At 40.8% G+C, this 20,834-nt stretch overlaps 1 protein-coding gene across 3 annotated transcripts in view; it reads right to left on the bottom strand.

The window, feature by feature from the left end:
* The window catches only part of LOC138719758 (bifunctional heparan sulfate N-deacetylase/N-sulfotransferase 3), a 59,665-nt gene extending 39,853 nt beyond the window's left edge, over positions 1-19,812 (bottom strand). For all 3 annotated transcript variants that reach the window (XM_069855153.1, XM_069855155.1, XM_069855154.1), the window contains exon 1: positions 18,686-19,812. In XM_069855153.1, the coding sequence (XP_069711254.1) occupies positions 18,686-19,666 (981 nt within the window). In that variant the 5' untranslated portion in view covers positions 19,667-19,812. The remainder of the gene's footprint in view (positions 1-18,685) is intronic.
* Between the last annotated feature and the right edge of the window lie 1,022 nt (positions 19,813-20,834).

The following is a 20,834-nucleotide window of genomic DNA, read 5'->3' as shown; positions in this document are numbered from 1 at the left end:
ATTAAGAACCGTGAGAATTTTTTCAGCTGAAGATCTTATCCCCTACCTTTCTGACACCTTTGCAGCTTGTCAGCTCCAGTCTACCCTCAGCGTGATGGAAAAAGATGATCTGAGGGCTGGAGCACCTCCCCTGTAAGAACAGGCTGAGAGAGTTGGGGTTGTTCAGCCTGGAGAAGAGAAGGTTCTGGGAAGACCTTAGAGCAGCCTTCTAGTACTTAAAGGGGACTTATAGGAAAGCTGAGGAGCGGCTCTTTATCAGGGAGTGCAGGGACAGGATGAGGGGGAACAGTTTCACGGTGAAAGAGGGGAGATTGAGATGAGATATTAGGAAGCAATTTTTTCTGTGAGAGTAGTGAGGCACTGGCCCAGGTTGTCAGAGAAGTCATGGCTGCCCCATCCTTGAGGGTGTTCAAGGCCAGGTTGGACGAGGCTTGGAGCGACCTGATCCAGTGAGAGGTGTCCCTGCTCGTGGCAGGGGTGGGTAACCGGATGGGCTTTGAGTTTCCTTCCAACCCAAGCCATTCAATAATTCTATGATTCTACAAAAAAAGAAAGGGAAAAATGAAGAGCAGCTGGAAATGCCAGAGAAACAGGACCTGGAAGGAGACCTTTGTTGCACCTCCCTGGCACATTGCAGCTCCAAGCTGGTAGGAGAGCAGGAAAATAAGCCTTTCAAACAGGAGGAGGGAGGATGGCATCAAAGAGCCATTTCTATGATCATACAACACAGAGTTAACTTCTTTGCTGGGAATTAATTTTGCTAGCGCATACCACCTTCTCACCTCAACGACTGCCTGGTGGTTGCATTTTATTTAGGCCAGCAGTCATGAGAAGACACTCCAAATAACACTCAAATACACAAAACTCTAAAGGAAATCTGAAGTTTGCCTTTTACAGAAAAAACTTTCAAAGCAATGCTGTTGGTTTTTTGCCCACATCATTCATTACAATCAACAGATCTTGTGCTGAATTCTTGTGGTGGTATTGGAAAATGTATCAGCTAATGCTGATGGAGTACCTGCCCGCCTGCTCCATCTGCAAAGGGGGAGGGCACACACCTGCTGCGAACCACTTCTTGTACAGACAAGCCGAGATAACATTTTAGTTGTCATGCCTGTGATTATTTTCTGGGTGACTTGACATTTTACTCATCTTTCAGGTTCTAAAAACAAAATGTTAAAACTCATGAAAAATATATAGTAGCAGATGGCAGGGCCTATTACTGTGAGTTTCTATCAGAAAGACAGAAAGAGAGAAAAGCAGGGGCATGAAAAGCCTGAAATTTCATTTCAAAATGCTGTTTTATGTGCTGAAGGCAAGGTGATGATATTTTCTGTATATCTTATGGTTGGTTTATTAACAGCCCCTCTTGAAATCTGTACTAGATGCCATATAAATACATGAGTACTGAAGATTGTATTTTTAAAACTGTTTAGTAAAACCTTCATGTGTTTATGAATAATTATTTAGTACATATGTTATACTTCCACTGGTGCTAGAAGGAAAATAAATTGCTGGCTGTATAATCACTTTCATGTACATAGCTACAATGGAGCACCTTCTTTTCAACTTCTCCTAAGCTCACACACACCAAGTCTAGGAAATTCCAGTAATCAAACGTAAGAATTCAGCGTATGATGAAAGGACCCTTCTTCTCCAACAGTCCAACACAATCTCAAAACAAGGACCTGTTACAGTCCAAGGAACAACAAAAGCTACCACAACAACGAAACAACAGAGGTCTTTCAATCCCCGCATTCAACAAGGTCACAGGATGATGAAAAGAATATAAGCAATCATATATGCTATAAATAAGGCCAGATTCTCATCTCAGATGATTAATCACCTTCATCCCATTGAAGTTATTCCTATTTAATTTCTGATGAAAGCTCTCAGCAAATGTAAGCTGCTGTAATTGCCAATGGGATCTCAACTGACTGAGAATTTAGGAGAAAACAGACTATAGGATCACAAATGGACTGGAAGGAACCATGAGAATTATTCTTTAACTGAAACAGTCACCCAATGGAAACTTAAGAAAATTCCTGCCTTTGTATAGATGGCCTCTTTCTTTCTTGACAACAATAACATTTAGCTCTTTATCCCTTTTCATTCAGAAATATCAACTTCGAAAAAGGAAACATCTCTCTTAAGACCAAAGGCTGAGTGAGCTTGGTCTGTGTAGCCTAGAGAAGAGAAGACTGGGAGGGGAACTTAACAATGCTTATAAAACCTAGAAGGCAAATGTCAAGAGGATGGCACCAAACCCCTCTCGACGGTGCCCAGTTACAGGACAAGAAGCCACAGGCACAAACTGGAACACAGGGAGTTCCACCTGAACATGAGTTAAAAAATTCTTTCCTGTGAGGATGATGGAGCACTGGAACAGCTGCCCAGGGAGGCTGTGGAGTCTCCTTCACTGGAGATGTTCAAAATCTGCCTGGACGCGTTCCTGTGCAACCTGCTTGAGGTGAACCTGCTTTAGTAGGGAGGCTAGACCGGGTGAGCTACAGAGGTCCCCCCACACCCTGACCATTCTGTGACTCAGTGAAAGAGTTTCATTCTTCTCATCTTACAGACAGGACAAACAGAGGCATAGATGGCCTTTGGCTGTCAAAAGCTCTTGCTCAACTAGATTGACAGTAAAGCTGAGGACAAAACTCGTATCGCCGAACTCCCTTCCCATTTCCATAGCCAGGAAAACATCCTGCCTCCTGTCCTCAAAAGATCTCCTCACAAAACTTCACTTTATAGCCTGTCACAGAGAAGTCACAAGTGTCAACTTGTCTTCAGTAAACGGACAGTAGTAATTTCACCAATGTCAACAAAAATATTCAGACCCAAACATCTTGGCTGACCAACAAATAAATCAAGAACGCTTTGGTGAACTCTGTTTCCCCAAAGAGGAACTACAACTTCTTTCTGTTGTCACGCTGACATATTTATGTCTATTTTCCTGCCAAGAGCTGCTAAAGAACTATGCGACTTGAAAAGCAAAATAGTTCAAAACATTGTTAATTTTGCTTGTAATCACATAGATTTTATCTAAGTTGGCAAGCACACAGACATAACCTCACAATGCTGCAGCATTAATACCTTAAACTTCAAATCAGGACATGCTTTCATGTCAGCAAGAGAAGCAAGGTCAGCTTCATAATTTCCCAAAAAGCCTATCTCTGCCTCCTTTTTTCCCCAGAAGCAGATTTCATCTCTCAACACTTGCTCTACTATTTCACTTAACAATGCCATCAAAGGAGCCATTAAATTGGGAATGACTTTGCTTCTGAGGAAAACGTCTAATGCCATACTGGCTCTTCAATACATGCAAGGACCTTCTGAAAAGGCAAAACACATTAATAGAAAGTGTAATGTGAAAGCACACAAGTTAAACTCATGAAGTCCCTTTTTTATGGGAGCTCTTATGCAGAAGTAGCTTTTATTTTCTGTACCATTTTCCTCTTTAGTTTAAACCCTGCAAGAGAGGGACGAAAGAGAACTAAAGCCATTCTAACTTCCAAGTGGAGTTCTTAATATAGGGGTTAAGAAAACAAAAAAAAAGGCTCGGGAGTGAATGGAAAAAAGAATAGAGGAACACAGCATATGTGTGACTGAGGTTTGCATTTATGATGCCTATAAAAATTATGATTTTTAGAGCATTGTGCTTCTCTTCAAAATTCAGTACAGAGCCGCTTGGTTGTGTTTTATATATGAGTCCCTAAGCTTAGAGGTGCAAGCAAGGTGTCCAACATCAGAGGAAACAGATGGCACAGTGTGGTACAGAACAGAGGCCAGAGGTTTGCACTGGCACTGCTGAAGCTGATGGCAGAAAAAGGAGGAGGAGGGACACACTGCCTAGGGAAGGGAAAGATGAGGGGTACAGAGCAGTGGGCACCCACAAGAAATGTTGTAAGGGGCCTGAGAGTGAGAAGCACTGAGATGGTGGTGGCAGGTGTTCAAGGTGTGGCAGCCATCGGGGAGGGGAAGGCAGTGGGCAACAATCTGGAGTGATCGGAGGCAGAGTGGTAAGAAGAAACAGGACATAACCTCACTGAAAGTCCATCCCAAGCGGCTGGAATCATTATTTTATTAGACAGACTATTTTGCTTCTGAGGAAAAAAATGTTTCCCTCATGATAAATTATGCATTTAGGAACATCATTAAAATTCAATGTCTATTCTTTCTAGATTTCTAAGATTAGCATTTTGACATCCATTACCATAAACATTTAATCTATGCAGGAGAAAGAATTGATTTGGGTATACTAGGTGTACCTGAAAAAAATATTTAAAATATCCTTCAGACAAAAGGAGAAGAATGCTTACATTTTCTTTGACTGTGCACTCTCTTAACAAAGCTGACACTACAGAGAGGGCAAGAGAAGACAACGTTTTTCAGCAAAGCGTTTAGCTGACAGAGACCATAAATTATAAATTGACTCTAAACTGTGTGAGTGAGGCAAGGGCAATGCTCTGCAGTTTGGTGGAAGCAAGGTGTCCAACAGGGCACAATCCAGCAAACCCAGAAAGACTGATAAAACAGGGATGGGAAAGCTAAACTGCTGACAATAGATACATTCAAGTGCACAAAACATCAGATTCCACGTGAGCTGATTCCTGCTACTGTGTTCAACAAAATTAAAATGGGGTGGGGAGACCTGTTTATTAAGATAAAGTAGCTTCAAGAAATAAATTATTCTTTCAATTAATAACATGGATTTTGATAAGTTTACCAAGTTCTCCGAAAGGTGTAAGAGTACCACATGCCAGTAGGATGCCTGTTTACAAAGGGCCACGAACCATGGCAGAATTTAAAACAAAGCGTGTGCAAAAATTCACTGGAGATAAAACTAAGTACCTTGTTTCAGCTACTTAAAAATAATTGTAGTTTACTGACAGCTAGATTCTACCTGCAGCAATTGTGTTTTTAAATTATCAATAGGGGTGCCTTGGAGCCCAACACATTAATGTGCAGGGCAGACAAAGCTACCACCGAATGCCTGGATCAGTTTGGAATGTTTGCCAGATCCACTCACCCAAATATCTCACCTGACTTCTTATAACACCGAGGCCCATACTCACCAGGGGAAGAAGTCAACGTGAGTCTTTTCAATAAATTCAATAAGCACCATTAACTGGGTAACCCAGCTTCTCTTCAAGTATCAACAAGGTGAGGTACCAGGCTGGAGCCCAACTATGCACATCTTGGGGTTTTTGTGTCCAGTATATGATGCATAGGATCTGACTTGCAAAAAAATAAGGAGCCACAACTTTATGTGCACAGATACTGTAAATTAAGTTTCTGAATCTGAGGCCCACTAACAGATACTAAAAATATAAGTAGCCAGTTTGGAAAACATTGTCTTTAATTACTCGAACCAAAAGTGGTTTTTTCATCAGAACACACTGTTTTAATGTTACTGAGTCTGCCTTTGGGGGTTTTTTTTATATCACATATAATAATGATCTTGATGATGGTCCAATTATACATTTTCAAGTAATTAGGCTCTTTCATCTAGGTAAACAATTTGTACAACTGAGAGATTTAAGAAATGCTTCTAACTTCCTGTACCAGCTTCTTGCTTCTTGGAGGCTGAGATAGCAGCTAATGAGAATAAGCTAATTATGGCGAAGTAAGTTCAAGGTTTTAAATACTTGGTGCCAATACTATTTAATAAAGTAATCACCATGCTATTTTCAGAATTCTATATGAAATTCTGCATTATTAGCTCTTAATTAAACTGTACTTTGACCAAAGAGGTTACTAGTACTAAACAGCTAAATGAGCTCATTATTCTGCAGTTAACAGAAATGAAATCCCGCAATTCTTTTAATTAAAGGTCAAAAAAAAAAATCGAGACCAATTGAAACAGAACTAATAAACACCTCACTACTGCATATGATATTTTTCCCTGGATTTTGGTCAGACAGGATTCAACAGAAAACTTGTTGGTTCCTGCATTTTTGACTAACACTTGATCTGCTCATGAAACACCAAGTATGAAGAAGAGAGTTCTCAAATTCAAAGTAAAAATTAAGTGACTCTAAAATGCATTTAACACCTCTTCATGTTTATCCAGTCAAGTTGTGATCTGGCAATAGGTGATGAGCCAGTACGGGAGAAAGGGAGGTTTGTTAGCCAGAATGCAAGCATTCAGGTACTGCAAAGTCACAGTCCTGACACAGCCACCTTGGCTCCAGGCATTACAGGCCAGCTCTCAGCGTGCCAGAGGAGTTCAGACCTTGTTCCAGTTCACTTCTGGGCCGCTCTGCCGTGCCTGCTTAGTCTTGATCTTCATTGCATCCCCTCAGCAGCAGATGAGTTCTCAGTTGTTCATGTAGATGTTCGTCTAGCTAGCAGTAAATGTTAAACCTAAAAACTTGGCTTCACACAATAACCTTGGATGCAAAGCATTTATACCTCTGCACCCCCTCATTAGGCAACAAACACTTTCACAGTGTCAGATCTTGTTTGGGAGGATGCACAGCATTTTGTGACAGAAGTTAGAACAACAGCATGGCTGTTCAGTCCAACCGTACATACAGGTTATAGTCAGGAAGAACAGGAGTAAAATCCAAGCTCCTAGTACCATATTCATTAACGCCACCATGTTTGCTTCGTATTAAATGTTTCCTCACAAGTTAGCTCCAGCTTTAGCTTTCACTACAGGCAACACGCCCAGCAAGCAGAGTCTGGCTGGAGGACAAGGGCTGCTCTCCAAACAAGACACTCCGCTGCTGCATGGGCTTTCCATGAGCTTCTGTTATCCACTGCACGCTGCCTGGCCCTGCTGCCTAGGCCATTTTACCCCACTGCTGGCGATGCATGGCTCTGCACAGACACTGAATGCTGGAATTATCTAGGATGTTCAGCACTGGAAAGATTTCTAGGCCTAATCTCTCAGCAGCAGAGACTGTGGTGGTCTCAGCTGAATGCACAGGAAGCTCCAGCTGGGTCACTACATCTCTGCCACTCTGAGGAGTTTGACAGTGGCTGCACTCCTCTGTCCAAAATGCCAGCATTTTAGAGATGCACTTTAGATTTCAGGTTTATTTTTAAACCCACAGTCTGCATACAAAGCAAGAAATTTGTTCCTTAAAACCTAGTTCCCTATAGATATGCTTCCCAAATTGCTACTTCCACAGTGCAATAGCCTGCACCCCCTTTCACACTGCTGCCTAGAACCTACACTCCCCATAAGGTTTCCACGGCACCCCCTACCCTTCCTGCTCTGCCCCACACCTCCTGTTAAATGAAAAGGGACAGTATGTGGTACCCCTAGCTCCAAGACATGGCACACGGATTAGCCGGGGGCAGGTCAAAGTGAAGGATGAGTGCAGAGCTCACTCTAAAACCTCAGTTTCAGGGCAGGCATTGCTTTGCCTACATGTCTTACTCATGCTGAACTCCAGGACACAGCAAGAATTTAGCTGTCTTTGAAAACTGCCCGTACCTGTCAGAGTGGACTGAAAGTAGCCAGCAGGTTCAAGCATCACTAATTCAAGCCATCACAGACTGGACATTAAAGATCATCCAAGTCCAATGCCCCTGCTATGGAGAGGGACATCTCCCACTGGTTGCTCAAAGCCCAGTCCAACAAGACCTTGAACACCTCCAGTAGTGGGGCATCCATGACTCCTCTGGGAAACCTGTTCCAGTGCCTCATCACCCTCACTGTGACAAAATTGCTTCCCTATGTCCAAACTAAATTTCCCCTCTTTCAATTGCTGGACTGACAAAAGCAAACAGGAACATCAGGAACACCCAATTTCTTTAGGAAATGAAAGTAAAAATGGAGCGTCAGTGTCATATGTATCAAACTCCAACTGTCTGTGAATAGGGCTTTCCAAAAAAACCCTTCAGTGTTATTTCTTTCCTTCAGTGCCAGTGTTCCCCGGACCTCAGTGCCCGAGCTGGGATACGCTAAGACTCACCTGAATCCGCAATCCCTGAAGCCTGTGCTTCCTGCTCAGAAGCATTTTAAATAAACAAGATGAAGTTTGTCTACACTACTACATAGACGATCACAGCTCCATAGCAGGTGGCATTTTTCTATCTTTCCAGAGGACACAGAATTCAAAGCACTTAAATTTCTCAACAAAATTTTTCCAGCATTTAGAAAGTGATCAGAGTGATCACAATTAAAATATAAATCTGTTACATGAGCTAAAGAAAACTCAAGTCCACAAACCAAGGTATAACAAGCCGCTGTTTAAGGAGCCTGAAAGAAATATTGGACACTACAAGCTATGTCTAAAACGTTGGTACCAATCAAAGAGAAACGCTCTGAGGTTTGTTTGCTTAACTCGCACTCTCTTAACCCTAGTAAGCCTAAAGCTTCTAGACAAGCACAATATTTGTATTCATGCTTAGTTTTATATATTAGAGAACAAATGAAGTGCAAATAAATGAAGACTCAAACCCTCTAATTTATATAACAACCACAACAGAGCCGGCTGTTCTCTCCGTGTAGTAAAGCACAACACAGAGTTACCACATCCCTGGCACATTAAATAAACTGACTGCTCCATGGCTGGGCAACACAACCTCTGACACAAACCATTCACAAACGTTTTAGTTGTTTTTATTCCCAATAGAGCCAAAAAGACTCCTATAATTCTCTTAAAACTGTATCCGATTAAAAATACCTCTCTGCCTTTGTCCCTGGGTTTGTGGTGACCTGAGGCACACCAAACCCTCACTTTCTCTGTGTTGCACCTTTATTGACAGAAAAAAGAAACGTTTGACCAAAACCATTTTAATTTTCTCTTTCTGCCTGAAAGCTCCATGTCAGAAACAGCTGGGAATTCAGGCTCACCAGCTAAGGGTCACAAACATTTATACTCTTTCCTTCTTTTTATGAGTAGTTCTGAAGTTGCTGCATGAAAATTCCCCTGCTACATCAGCATTGGTATCAAAGAAATGACAGAAAAAGAGAAGGCAAGCAAGACAAGCTTCAATAAAATAGCAGATATAACTCTCTTTCTCAAGCCATACCTTCAGGATTATATGTAGTCAATACAAAGAAGACATGATAAAAACTTCAAGTTAATAAATATGCGGGCAGTTTCATTGACTCCTCCATGGTACCTAGTCTATGGGATACAATTCAGCAGGAAAAAAATCTCAAGACTTTAGTGAAACTTGGGGCATTACTAAGAGAAACCGGGGGGGGGGAGGATTTTGCTTGACATGTTAATGCACTTCTTTCCTGGTTTTGTACAAGTGTTTGCATTTCTAAAAGACAAGATTACAGAAACTAGATCTATGTGATAAACATCCCAGCTGGCCAAATTCTACACTTCCAGACTCAAACTGACACACAAGAATCCAAACTGAGCTCTGCATTGGATTACATTACAAGAGACTGAGAATACGTCTTAGTAGAAATTCACTGCCAACATTCTATTTCTTCCAGTAGCATATTTCATACCCTTTCGCCAAATCTAATTTTTAAAGACTTACATAATCCTTTCACTTCCTCTTAGATATTAACCTCTATTCTGCCTCTCTTATTGGCTATTCAGCCTATGCTTCAATATCTCTGTGCTTTACATTAAATATCTGTATCCAACCTCACTCTTTGTACCCTGCAGTCATCTGCAGCCTATTGCTTTCCTCTTTGGTCGTCATTACTTACCAAATTCTTCAGCCTTTCTTTTTTCATTTGTTACTCAGTTGTTTCCTGGCTATCCTGGTGTCTCTAAATATTTCTGAGCAAGTGGTGCAGAACCAAGCACAATATTCTAGAAGCCTCCTCAGCTAGTAAGATGAAGCACTTTCCTGATGTAAAATGATGTTTTTCATAGTCAGCTTAAATTTCAGCCAGGTTATGTCACAAACTTGGGTATATTTTAGTGTTCATCTTGTTTTTAGAGTATTTTCAGGATTACCATTTTCAGCATTTCCATCACCTTAAATGGAGGCAGCAAGAAAGGACAAGAGATAAGAGGAACATTTTGCACCATAAACCCCCTCTTTTTATATAAATGCAAAATTATTTTTCAGCCTCCTTTTCAGTTCCATTAGAGTTCTACCAAAGGCAACTCTGAGTTTGCTTTAAAATGGGAGCAGACACATTTGGGTTGTTCCCAGGAGTGCCAGTGCTGAGAGGGCAAGTGAACAGGAGTCGATACAGAGCTGTGTGGCTTTATCGGCTCCACAAAAACGCAACTGGCATTCCCAGACCTAACCTGTTACCTCCTTGCAGCACGGCAGGGCCTTTGACACATTCATTTACTGACTTGGGTTGGGATAAATCCATGAAGTCTTACTCTGCACAGCCACTGACTTTTTATATGCCCTCAAAATTTTTGTTTCAAGATTTAGGTTTGCATGAAAGTGTACAGCGTCACAGCTTTTAAACTAAAAAAAAATTCTTGGTTACTCCAGCATTGGAAAAGTAAGCAGCAGAAGAAAAAAAACACCGCTATAAATAACTTTATGATTAGTGATCTGCCTTGTCCTTCTGAGATATCTTTTGTCTTAATGCTCCAGAGGACTCTGTGCTCAGCAGTTAGTTTCTCTGCAGTTGATAAATACAAATGAGGGAGCACGGGCATGACTGCTCTCCTGACCCAGCTCTCCCATGCGACAACACTGAAGTGCCAACTGTGCACCCTTCTGAACGTGCAGAACTTCCACAGGATTCCTTTGGAACAGTAGATACTTGGCATGTTTTAGGCCCGGTGCATAAACAGGTAGGAAAATAGATACATAGAATATTGTCCTCCTTACGAATAAAACTTGAACTGCTTTCCTAAAGGCCTCAAAGGCACATCAGTCTGGAGTCGTAAAACTCTATGTCTAGGACCTCAAGACTCTCTGAGGTTCAATGGAGCTGAGGACTATCATATCCAACCACTTATTTTTCCAAAAATTGATTTTTCAGAAAAATCCCTACAACACCCACCCAACAAACCAAACAAGACAAGCCATGAATTCCACATTAAGCCTCCTCACACTTACGATGCTGTGCTAGACAGAACGTCCACTGGCCAATCACTTGCTTCCACATTTTCACTGTAGAACAAGCATACAGCATGTTTTTACAGTAGCTGTGCCTGACAAGTACTGAAGAGATGAATGATGTGGATAGTCAAACCAACTAGTAAGAATGGGTAAGTGTAGTCACAGTTTTGGCACAAGCACAGCTTCTCGTGTAGCTACAGAGGAGTGCGTCAGCAACGCTATTTGGCAGACACATGTGTCCCTGTCTACAGATTCCTTGTGCACGGCTGTGCACATCCCACAGCCACAGGGAAGCAGGCAGCATTGTGTGTGCAAACATTTCCAAATCTCAGTCCTTCCCACATAAAACAGACCAGGGGCATTTGAACACAAAAAAAGGTGGCTTCCTCTCTGTTTACCCTGCAGCCCACAGAAATACAAAGTGGTACGTGGCTATTTATTATTAGACACACAGTCACTAGCAAAGATTTTGTCTTCGTACACCATGGAAAAGCAGTGAAATCTTGACGCCAAGCTTATTCCATGGAGTTTGATTTTATCCAGCTCTATACAGGTGCAGAACAGGAGGAGAAAGCACACATGGAATTCCCAGCATTACTGTGGCAGCTTCAGAAGTGTTGTGTCCGAGGCAGAGCCAGCAGAGCCAGCTCTCCTGCATCCCCATAACCCCTCCACAGCCACCCTCTTCTGGTCAAAGACTTATCCAGCTTTCTGTTTCAAATGCCAGCACGCTCCTTTAAAGAATGAATGCTGGGCTTTAGTGAGCAGCAGTTGTAGCAACCTCACTAAATTAAAATTCACATAAGTTGGTGCATAAACCACACTGCTTTTAGAAGTTAACTATTAAAATCATAGAATCACCAGGTTGGAAAAGACCTCTTGGATCATTGAGTCCAACTATTCCTATCAAACGACCGACTGGCAAAATGTCATATATGCTGGCAGCCACTCATAAAATATATAAACAAATTTTTGTAAGCTTTAAAGTTACATTTTAATTTCGAGTTCTAATTCTAATTGTCTACTGCCTCACAGCACACAATACTGCATACTACTATATTCAAAACAATACGCTCAAGAAGTTAAACCAGTCTTCCTAGGGCACTTGACAGCTACAGAAACACCACAGGTAATAATGTTCATCATCTTTGACTCTTTTTAAGGACAGAATGCATATTTAATTATTATTTCAGCCAAGTCAACATAAAATACTTTAGGAGCTTCAGGTCAAATTAAAAAAGAAAATATGTACACACAGAGTAAGGACATTGAACAATGGCATAAAGGTATGACAGCTAATGGATTGGGAATGTGAAATGACTTAGCAGAACAAAAGTTCTTAATGGTTAATTCCTTATGTCATTTAAAGAAGTGACTAAAAAGATTCCTTGAATCTCCCCAGGGCAAAAACTTATGGCTCAGTGTAACCACATAAACATGAGTATCTCTGGTGGTTCTATAGTTGACATGTTTGGTGACATACCTATCATTTTTTTACTGATAACCTTCTAGGTGATCCTATAGATAAGGAAGCAATTAACTTACAGCATCACACTTCCTCCTGTGATGGGAACCATCCTGTGTCTTGACAGTTCAGGCTTTCTGCACCTTTTACCCTTTCTTCCTTAACACAAAATATATCTAAACCTCTCTTCTGAAGCAAATATTTAGGTCATTCCTATGCAAGAGTAACTGAAAAGATGAGTCACTGTCTTTTAAATGTATATCCAAGCAGTCTGCCGTACAATGGGAAGCTCCATTTCTTTCCACATATGCTACACAGGACAAAAAGACAATGGGTTTTAAACAACTGTAGTAATTTAAGCTGTGCTGCCTAATGTGGATGAATTAGTAATGTGGTGAACAAACAATTAGGTCTTAGGGGAGAAATCCGCTTTTAAACAAAACTATATTGTATTAAACAGAAACTTAGGCCACCAATGCACCGAGGAAATAACAAAAAAAGTGACAGCACAGGCTTTGGAACACCGTAAAAGAGTGATCTGGCCAAATGGTTATATTTGATCCCAGTCACTCTAGGAGCATTTTTAAACAGAAATGAGTACATACTTCTAAGGTGAAATTCACTTAACCAGCGCCTAAATACAAGCTTTTTTTTCTATGTTGTCCACTACTGAAAGTTAGAGGACTACCTCCGCTAAGATGTCTACATTATAAACCTCAAAATGCGGGCAAGATGAGAGACTGCACGAGTGATGGAGACTAAAATGCTAGAAATTTATTCTTTCTGGCTAAATCCTCTCCATTATCAGAATTCTGTTTGGCACAGACAATACACAAAGAGAACACCTCTTGTTGTCCAGTTCTTCAACGACTCTAATGCCAACAGACTGCAGATTCAAGCTTGCATTGCCTGTTTTGATGCACATATCCTAATACTAAGATGCATTTGTCTAAATGCTCACAAAACAGAGCGAGAAAAAAAGATACATCATAGAACGTCCTGAGTTGGAAGGGACCCACAAGGGCCATCAAGTCCAACTCCTTTCTCTGCATAGGGCAACCCCAACATTCACACCATGCCTGAGGGAGTTGTTCAAATGCTTCTGGAATATCATCAGGCTTGGCGCCGTGCCTGCTTCCCTGGGAGCTGTTCCAGTGCTCAAACACCCTCTGGGGGAAGAACCTTTTCCTAATAACCAAACTAAACCTCCCCTGGCACATCTTCCTGCCATTCCATCAGGTCCTATCATTGGTCACAAGACAGAAGAGCTCAGCGCCTCCTCCACCCCTTACGAGGAAGCAGTAAACTGCGATGAGATGTCTCCTCAGTCTCCTCTTCTCCAGGCAAACAGACCAAGTGACTTCAGCTGTTCTTCACACGGCTTCCCCTCTAAACTCTTAATCAACTTTGTGGGCTCCTCTGGACACTCTCCAGTAGCTTTAGATCCTTTTTACACTGTGGTGCCCCAAACTGCACACAGTACTCCATGTGGGGCCACACCAGTATGGAGTAGAGCAGGAGAATCACCTCCCTTGCCTGGCTAGCAAAGCTGTGCTTGATGCACCCCAGGACAAGGTTGCCCTCTTGGCTGCCAGGGCACGGCTGGCTCATCTTAAACTTGCTGTCCACCAGAACCCCAAGATCCTTATCACAGGGCTGCTCTCCAGCCTCTCACTCCCCAGGCTATATCATACCATCCCACTCCCAAAGATGGATATGGTTATCATGAGGCTTTTTGATTGGCAATTACAAAAGAATAATTACAAGTTGCAGGAAAAGACCATGCTTACATGAAGATAGTAGAGAGCTCCCCATCCTGACCTCAATTCGAAATGTCTCTTATAAAGCTCACAAAGGACAAGGCAGTCAAGAGATCACACCGCTAATTATTCGCAAAAAAATAATTTCACAGTGTTCTTATTTTTCATTCTGAAAATGTGATCAGCTCTCAAGGAGATACAGAAAGGGCACGTACTGGGGAAATGAAGGAAAGGGTAGACCACAAGTTGCCTAGAGCAGTGGTGGCTGCCCCATCCCTGGAAGTGTTCAAGGTCGGGTTGGATGAGGCTTTGAGCAACCTGATCCAGCAAAAAGCATCCCTGCCCATGGCAGGGGGTTGAGACTGGATGATTTTTAAGGTTCCTGCCAACCCAAACCATTCCAAAAAAAGCCTTACTGCCTAGATCACCAGCACTGCACAAACTCTCAACAGTAAACATATTTAGTTTTCCCCCTATTAACAGCTGGTTTTCCCTTGGCAAAATACCAATGCTTTATAGTCATAAAAATTTCACAAAGAGTAGCTGTAACAAAAAAAGATATTAAATTAGTAGACCAACAGTCAAGACAATCATGGTCTATTAAGATAAACTTACTCTGTAGATCTCTATATAGATTTTTTTCTGCATGTCCATTTAAATGAATTTATTTGCACCGCACAGGCTCTTAGTCTTATAAAAGACAGAAGGAAAATAAAATATAACATTGTCACAGCGTAATGGTCCCTCCTGCCTGACAGACATTAGAAGGGAGAAAAAGTTACTGAAAAACGAACGTTGAGATGACATTACCAAGCTTATTTTCAAAGTGGGAGGCAATTAGCCTATGAAAATGTTTTCTTCTGTTATTTCCATTATACCACAAGAAGATAAAGTAAATAAATATGAAGATGGGTGGTTATTGTTGATGCACAGTGACAGCCACTCAGTATGCTACACTGAAGAATTACATTCTACCAGTCCAGATTTTCTACAGTGACAGGCAAATCTGTAACAATCGGGTCGTCTCAAAATCGCAAGCACAGTTTCAAGTTTGGGCTCTTTGTTTCTTTTTTTTAATTGAAGAATCATAGAATCATTAAGGTTGGAAAAGATCTCTAAGATAATGAAGTGCAACCATCAGCCCAGCACCACCGTGCCTACTAAGAAGTTGTGGTGAAACTCAAATAAACTTCATCTATTGTTTAATAAAACAAACCATTTATTAGTTTTATAAGATCTTGGTTAATAAATTATGTCAGAAAATTTTTAGAAGACTTCTTAACACTTGTGCCCTCGACACTATAGACACTCAAGCTGAAGTATCACCTCTTTTGAGGTCAATATATAATAATGCTAAAAAAAATACCACTTAACCTTATGATAGCAATTTTCCGAAGTGCTCAATTCCAATTCACAAACTTTAAAGATGAGCGCAGTCTAGCCTCACACCCAAATATTAACTATTCAGACCACTGTGCAAATCTCATTTTTGTATCTGAAGAAGATATTCCCTTGAAAAAAACCTGATTTTGCACGCAATCAAATGTCCGTCCTTGGAGACAGCCAAAAGGCACCTGGACATGGCGCTGCTTGGGAAGGGGGTTGGACCTGATGGCATCCGGAGGAGCCTTCCAACCTCAGCCATTCAGTGACTCTGTGAATTATAACGTGACAACTACCTCGTGCTTCTGCAGCCCCACTAGATACCTTCTGTTATGATGCCCCTCTATGTCAACTCTTACAAAGAAAGAACAGGTCGCATCTTTCTTTCAACTTGCTCACCTAAATTGTGCCTGAACTCTAGGAATTTAACAAATTGGTGCTTCTACAGCAAATCCAGGTTCTCCACACACATGAAGCCTTTGTCTCAGAAGACCCAAGACAGATGCTGCCTTCTTGAGTTTGGTAGTCAATCACAGAATCACCAGGTTGGAAAAGACCCACTGGATCATCAAGTCCAACCATAACCATTAGTGAGTGATTATTTTCGCTATCAGTTCGGCATTAACTCTCCAGTTCCTGAACTCCAGTTCTAACCAGAGGAATGGGCAGAACCAATGCTACAGGTTCTCTGGATCTTTCTGAAGCGTTTCAGGTTACTTGGCGTTAATGGAGCACATGCAGGAACATTCAGCTTACACTCAGCAAGCCCACAGTCCTACCAAATATGAGTATATCCAGAAAATATTAAATAGGGGACAAACAAAAATTAAAACACAAAAAAGGATTACACCAAATTCTATCTTGCTAGTAGTTTAAATCTAAGTTTAGCAGAAGTGAGTTAATCTTGAGTACTGAAATTATACAAAGCCTACATTTAGCAACAGATTTTCACACTGGCAGCACACAATTCTGTCACAGACAATGCTGCAAAACTCAGTAAACCACTCCTGTTTAATGGGATGCCATTTATCCGCAAATATCCTTTATAATAACAGATTTTCAACTACTGCAAATTGATTTTATTTCACTCCTTCCACATGTCATTGTGCCACAGAGGATAACTTCTTTGATATTAATAGTAATGAAGATGCATTGCAACTGACAGCCCTAACAATACATTTAATAGAGCATTTTAACTTTAAGTAGATGAAGAATCAGAAGGGAACACTTTTTCAGCTTCCACTGTTTCAGAACACGGTTTTATATAAATAAAATTATCATACTTAAAAGTTACTTCCACTTTGATATTACTTCTATTTAATTTGACAGTTTTATTTTAAGAAGATAACATTCTGACACACTGCAAATTATTCTCCCAAAACAATACAGTTTATCCTTTTGTATCCACTTTAATCAAATTTGTTTCAGTATCCACCTGTTTCTGATAAGTAATCCTGGCAATTAATCCTCCTAACTTATTCTGAAATGACAATCCTGAGGTGTCACTTACAAAGAGAAACAATACAAAACACACTGTCTCTAACCGCTACTGCACAACGCAGTGAAACTTATTCAGGATTTTTCTTTCGTTACCAGGAGCTGCTGTTTCTGCAGAACCACAGGAGTTGTGTCAGTGCTGTGGGCCAGACTTGATTTCTGTCCTGCAATTTGAGTTTGCACTTAGGAGATCCTCAAAGCACACTCACCTGCCTAACTCAAATGCTGCCATCATGTTCTACACAGAAACTCCATTTATCGAGTTTCACCTTTATTCCAGCTCTCTCCCAAGCAATTTGTTTGCATAAGGAAAACACCTACTTATCTAGGAGGTATAGCTTATTCAGAACTGCATGTGGAGAGAATGCTTTGGAAAAGTGTGAATGTTGCAATTTTAAAGCAAGCTAAAACGTAATTACAAGTTCAAACCTTTTGTTTAAGAAAGCAATATACGCAGGGTTACCGGAGCTTGACAAATACATTCACACAAAAATAAAAAGATAGTTAAAAATGAAACAAAAATGACCATGGCCTGCAGGGAGCGCTGTCATTGCCTTTCCTTTTCTCTGTTCCTCTTTCCATTATGGAAGTTCTAACAAAGAATTCTCCCTTTCTGTTTTTACCACAAACAGGGCAACAATCAGCTTCCTACAGATTTTTAGCCTCTAGACCCAATGCGGCTGTGCAAGGGACCTCCAACCACCCACTTTGTAACAACACTCTGCACAAAAGAGAGATGAAGTAAGGAATAATGATACGATGTTACTCCTATTGCCCCAGGACTACCACCTCACCCTAACAGCACAAAAGAGTGAAAAAAAACCCTTCAGGAACGTACAACTTCAAATGTTAAAATGAACATTGTCAAGTCATTAGGCAGCAGAACAGCTTTTAAGATCAATATTAACATAAACCTTGCTTTCAAGCAAGAGCCATAAAATAGAGGTAAGAAAGGTGAAATGCAGCAACCAGCTCCCGACATCTGATACCTATTTCAAGCAGCTAATATTCCAGTCTAGTCTTCCAAATTTATGTTGACCTTTACTTTTACCTCCTGCTTGCTAGACTAGCAGCATGCACATTCCATATGAATAGCTCCTGGGTCCAGCCCTGAAGTATGTGCTAAGGCAGATGCTATCATCAGCCTGAAGAGTTAAACACTCAACAATTATGTGTAGAATTGTGTGTGTTGGGTGGGTTGTGGTGTGTGTGAAAACAGTATGACTGTTACCTCCTTGTTTTGTGTCACTTACTAAGTAGTTAGTTATCTTTTACTTCCTCTTAGGAGACTATTTTCTGTATTTAGTAAGGGGAATGGAATTCAGAGGTGCCCACCAACCCATTTACAAAACTTATCTCAGCAGGGACTTGTGACTTGCATGCCACTTGAGAGAAAGCAAGTGACAGCCTGGAGGCTGAAGGAACTGCTATACCTGGAATCAGAGACTCCTCAAAGCCAGACAGGTTGGCTTTTCTCTCAAGGCACACACAGTTTGCACTGGTACTTACTGATCTGCATCATCCATCAGTTCCAACTATCACTAACTATTCATTTCAAGATAAGAAAAAGGCACTTTGCTGTAATGACCATTAGTTTGTGCACGTATTTTACCTGTACATCGTTGGTGTTCATTCTTGTTCCCTCCTTCCCAACGAAGATGTCATCTATGTCAACCAGAATGTACCTATCCAAGGACAATCTGAGCTTCTTTCCAGACAGGAAAGAGATGGCATCTATAAAAATCAGCTTGTGCAGCCAAAAATTCAAGTTATTGCCGAAAAGGACTCGTTGAATCCCATCGTGGAGCCCCAGGTCATGAATTACCGTGGCATAGAGAGCGCTTTTAGCGGCAGGTGGTGAAAGGTTTTCTGGTGTCTTTACTTTTGCAAATATCACTGGTTGATAAGCTGTGTGATTAATCTGGAAAACCGCCCAGTCATTTCCAAGCAAGGGATCTTTCTCAAGCTTAGAAGATTTAGTCACATGGAGCAGTGGGGAATGAGGGTTAATGCAACAGTCCTTAATACCCAGATTGCTGTGGACGTGGAAAGGAAAGCCCTTCAACTGAAAGCTCTGCAAGCTGTTCTCATTGCCTTTGTGAAATCCAATAACACCTACTCCATATTCTATACAGTACTTATCTAGAAGGCCTCTGTTCCAAGAGTCCATATTCACGTATTTTAGGATATTTTCATACACTATAAGAGCGTATTTGCCTTTGTTTTTGTCTATAAGCACTGGGAGGTCGCCTTTCCCAGGTGCGATCTCAATGTGAAACTGGAATCTGCTAGATTCTAGAATGGTTATTATATCTTGGCCTAATGTTGAATACTGACTTTCCACAAACACCAGCACTACAAGTTCTGTCCTCAGCGGATCAAGAGGTTTCATTGTCTTCATCTCCATCAGCTTGTATGGCAACAGTTGAAGATCACCACATTCCACTTCCGAAGAGATTTCGGAGAGTTCATTTTCCTGTTTGTAGCCATTATACAAGTAGTATGCAGAAATAACTATGCTCACCATACAAAAAGTGGCCAGCAAAATAACTGTTCTTTGAAAATGTCTGTGTAGTTTCATGATAAAACTCATGTTGTTTACTTGCCTTAGATTGTTCTCGACAGCAGCATTAAAAATAAACACAGATTCTCAACAATTTGTTCCAGTCCTCTGAAATATTTATGTCACCATTGCAGCACACACATCTGTCTTCCACAAAGCTTTACAGAAGGTATAGCCTAGAAGAAAAGCAAAGCAGAGATTTAATTAAGGCATTGCACTTGTGAAGTATCATCACACGTAAATTAACGATAAGCAAAGAAATCATTGCCAAGCAGAGGTTTGGGAACACATAGCTGAAAACTTAGGTAGTTTCTTTTTGACATGTTGTTTTAGTAACGTCATTTCCTCCTGCTCCCACTAGGTGCCACATGCACTTGAATGTCTTTGCATCCCACAGGCTCCTTATCCCAGGGGATCATGTTAGAGGGCACCCACAGGAGGCACTGAAAAACAATATAAGGCAGCAAACAACTTAGTGTTTTCCTGAAACTTTTTAACCCGAAGACAAAAATTAACTCCAAGTAGACAATTGCTGACAACCTAAACATTGAAGAACATTTATAACCTTCCTCCTTCCACCCCCAAGAAGCTGGGGAACACCAGTCTACATGATTAAACGAATTCCACCTTATATTTTCTTCTTTTGAAGAACCAAGACATTCTTAAAAAAACATGCACATCTTAACTCTGTTTCACACATACATACCGATATATTTTATAAAACAAAGACGCAGTTTTTCCTGCAACATTAGAAGTAAAAATAAATAGCATTTCACCAGACTGTGTACTGTTTTGCAAATTGTTGGAGGACTTTGTATTTCTTTGTATTAAAGAAAAGCACAAAATAATCCAGTCCTTAATTTTGAGAAGCGAGAGTAATAAATCAAAAGCTAACTTAAGAGGCAGATCACCTAAGGACATACTTATGCTTTAACTTGTGCCTAAGGAAAGCAGTCATTTTTCAAGTGAACAGTACAATTACTGTCAAAACTTCCTAGTAAAACTACTGAATGATGTGACAAGCATAAAATAATTAAGTACCATAAGTCATAAAGGAAGGTTAAAAGCAGGCTTTGAAAACTACTATGGGTATGCAGATCTAGAACACGCTATTGCAACTTCACAAGATAGTACACATCTATTCCCATTTGTAAATGGGACTAGGAGAAGCTGGGTGTGTAACGATAACACGGTGATT

The sequence above is a fragment of the Phaenicophaeus curvirostris genome, chromosome 4, assembly GCF_032191515.1.
Source record: "Phaenicophaeus curvirostris isolate KB17595 chromosome 4, BPBGC_Pcur_1.0, whole genome shotgun sequence".
Lineage (NCBI taxonomy): Eukaryota > Metazoa > Chordata > Aves > Cuculiformes > Cuculidae > Phaenicophaeus > Phaenicophaeus curvirostris.
Note: the sequence above shows the minus strand (reverse complement) of the source record. Positions and strands in the feature narration are given on the sequence as shown.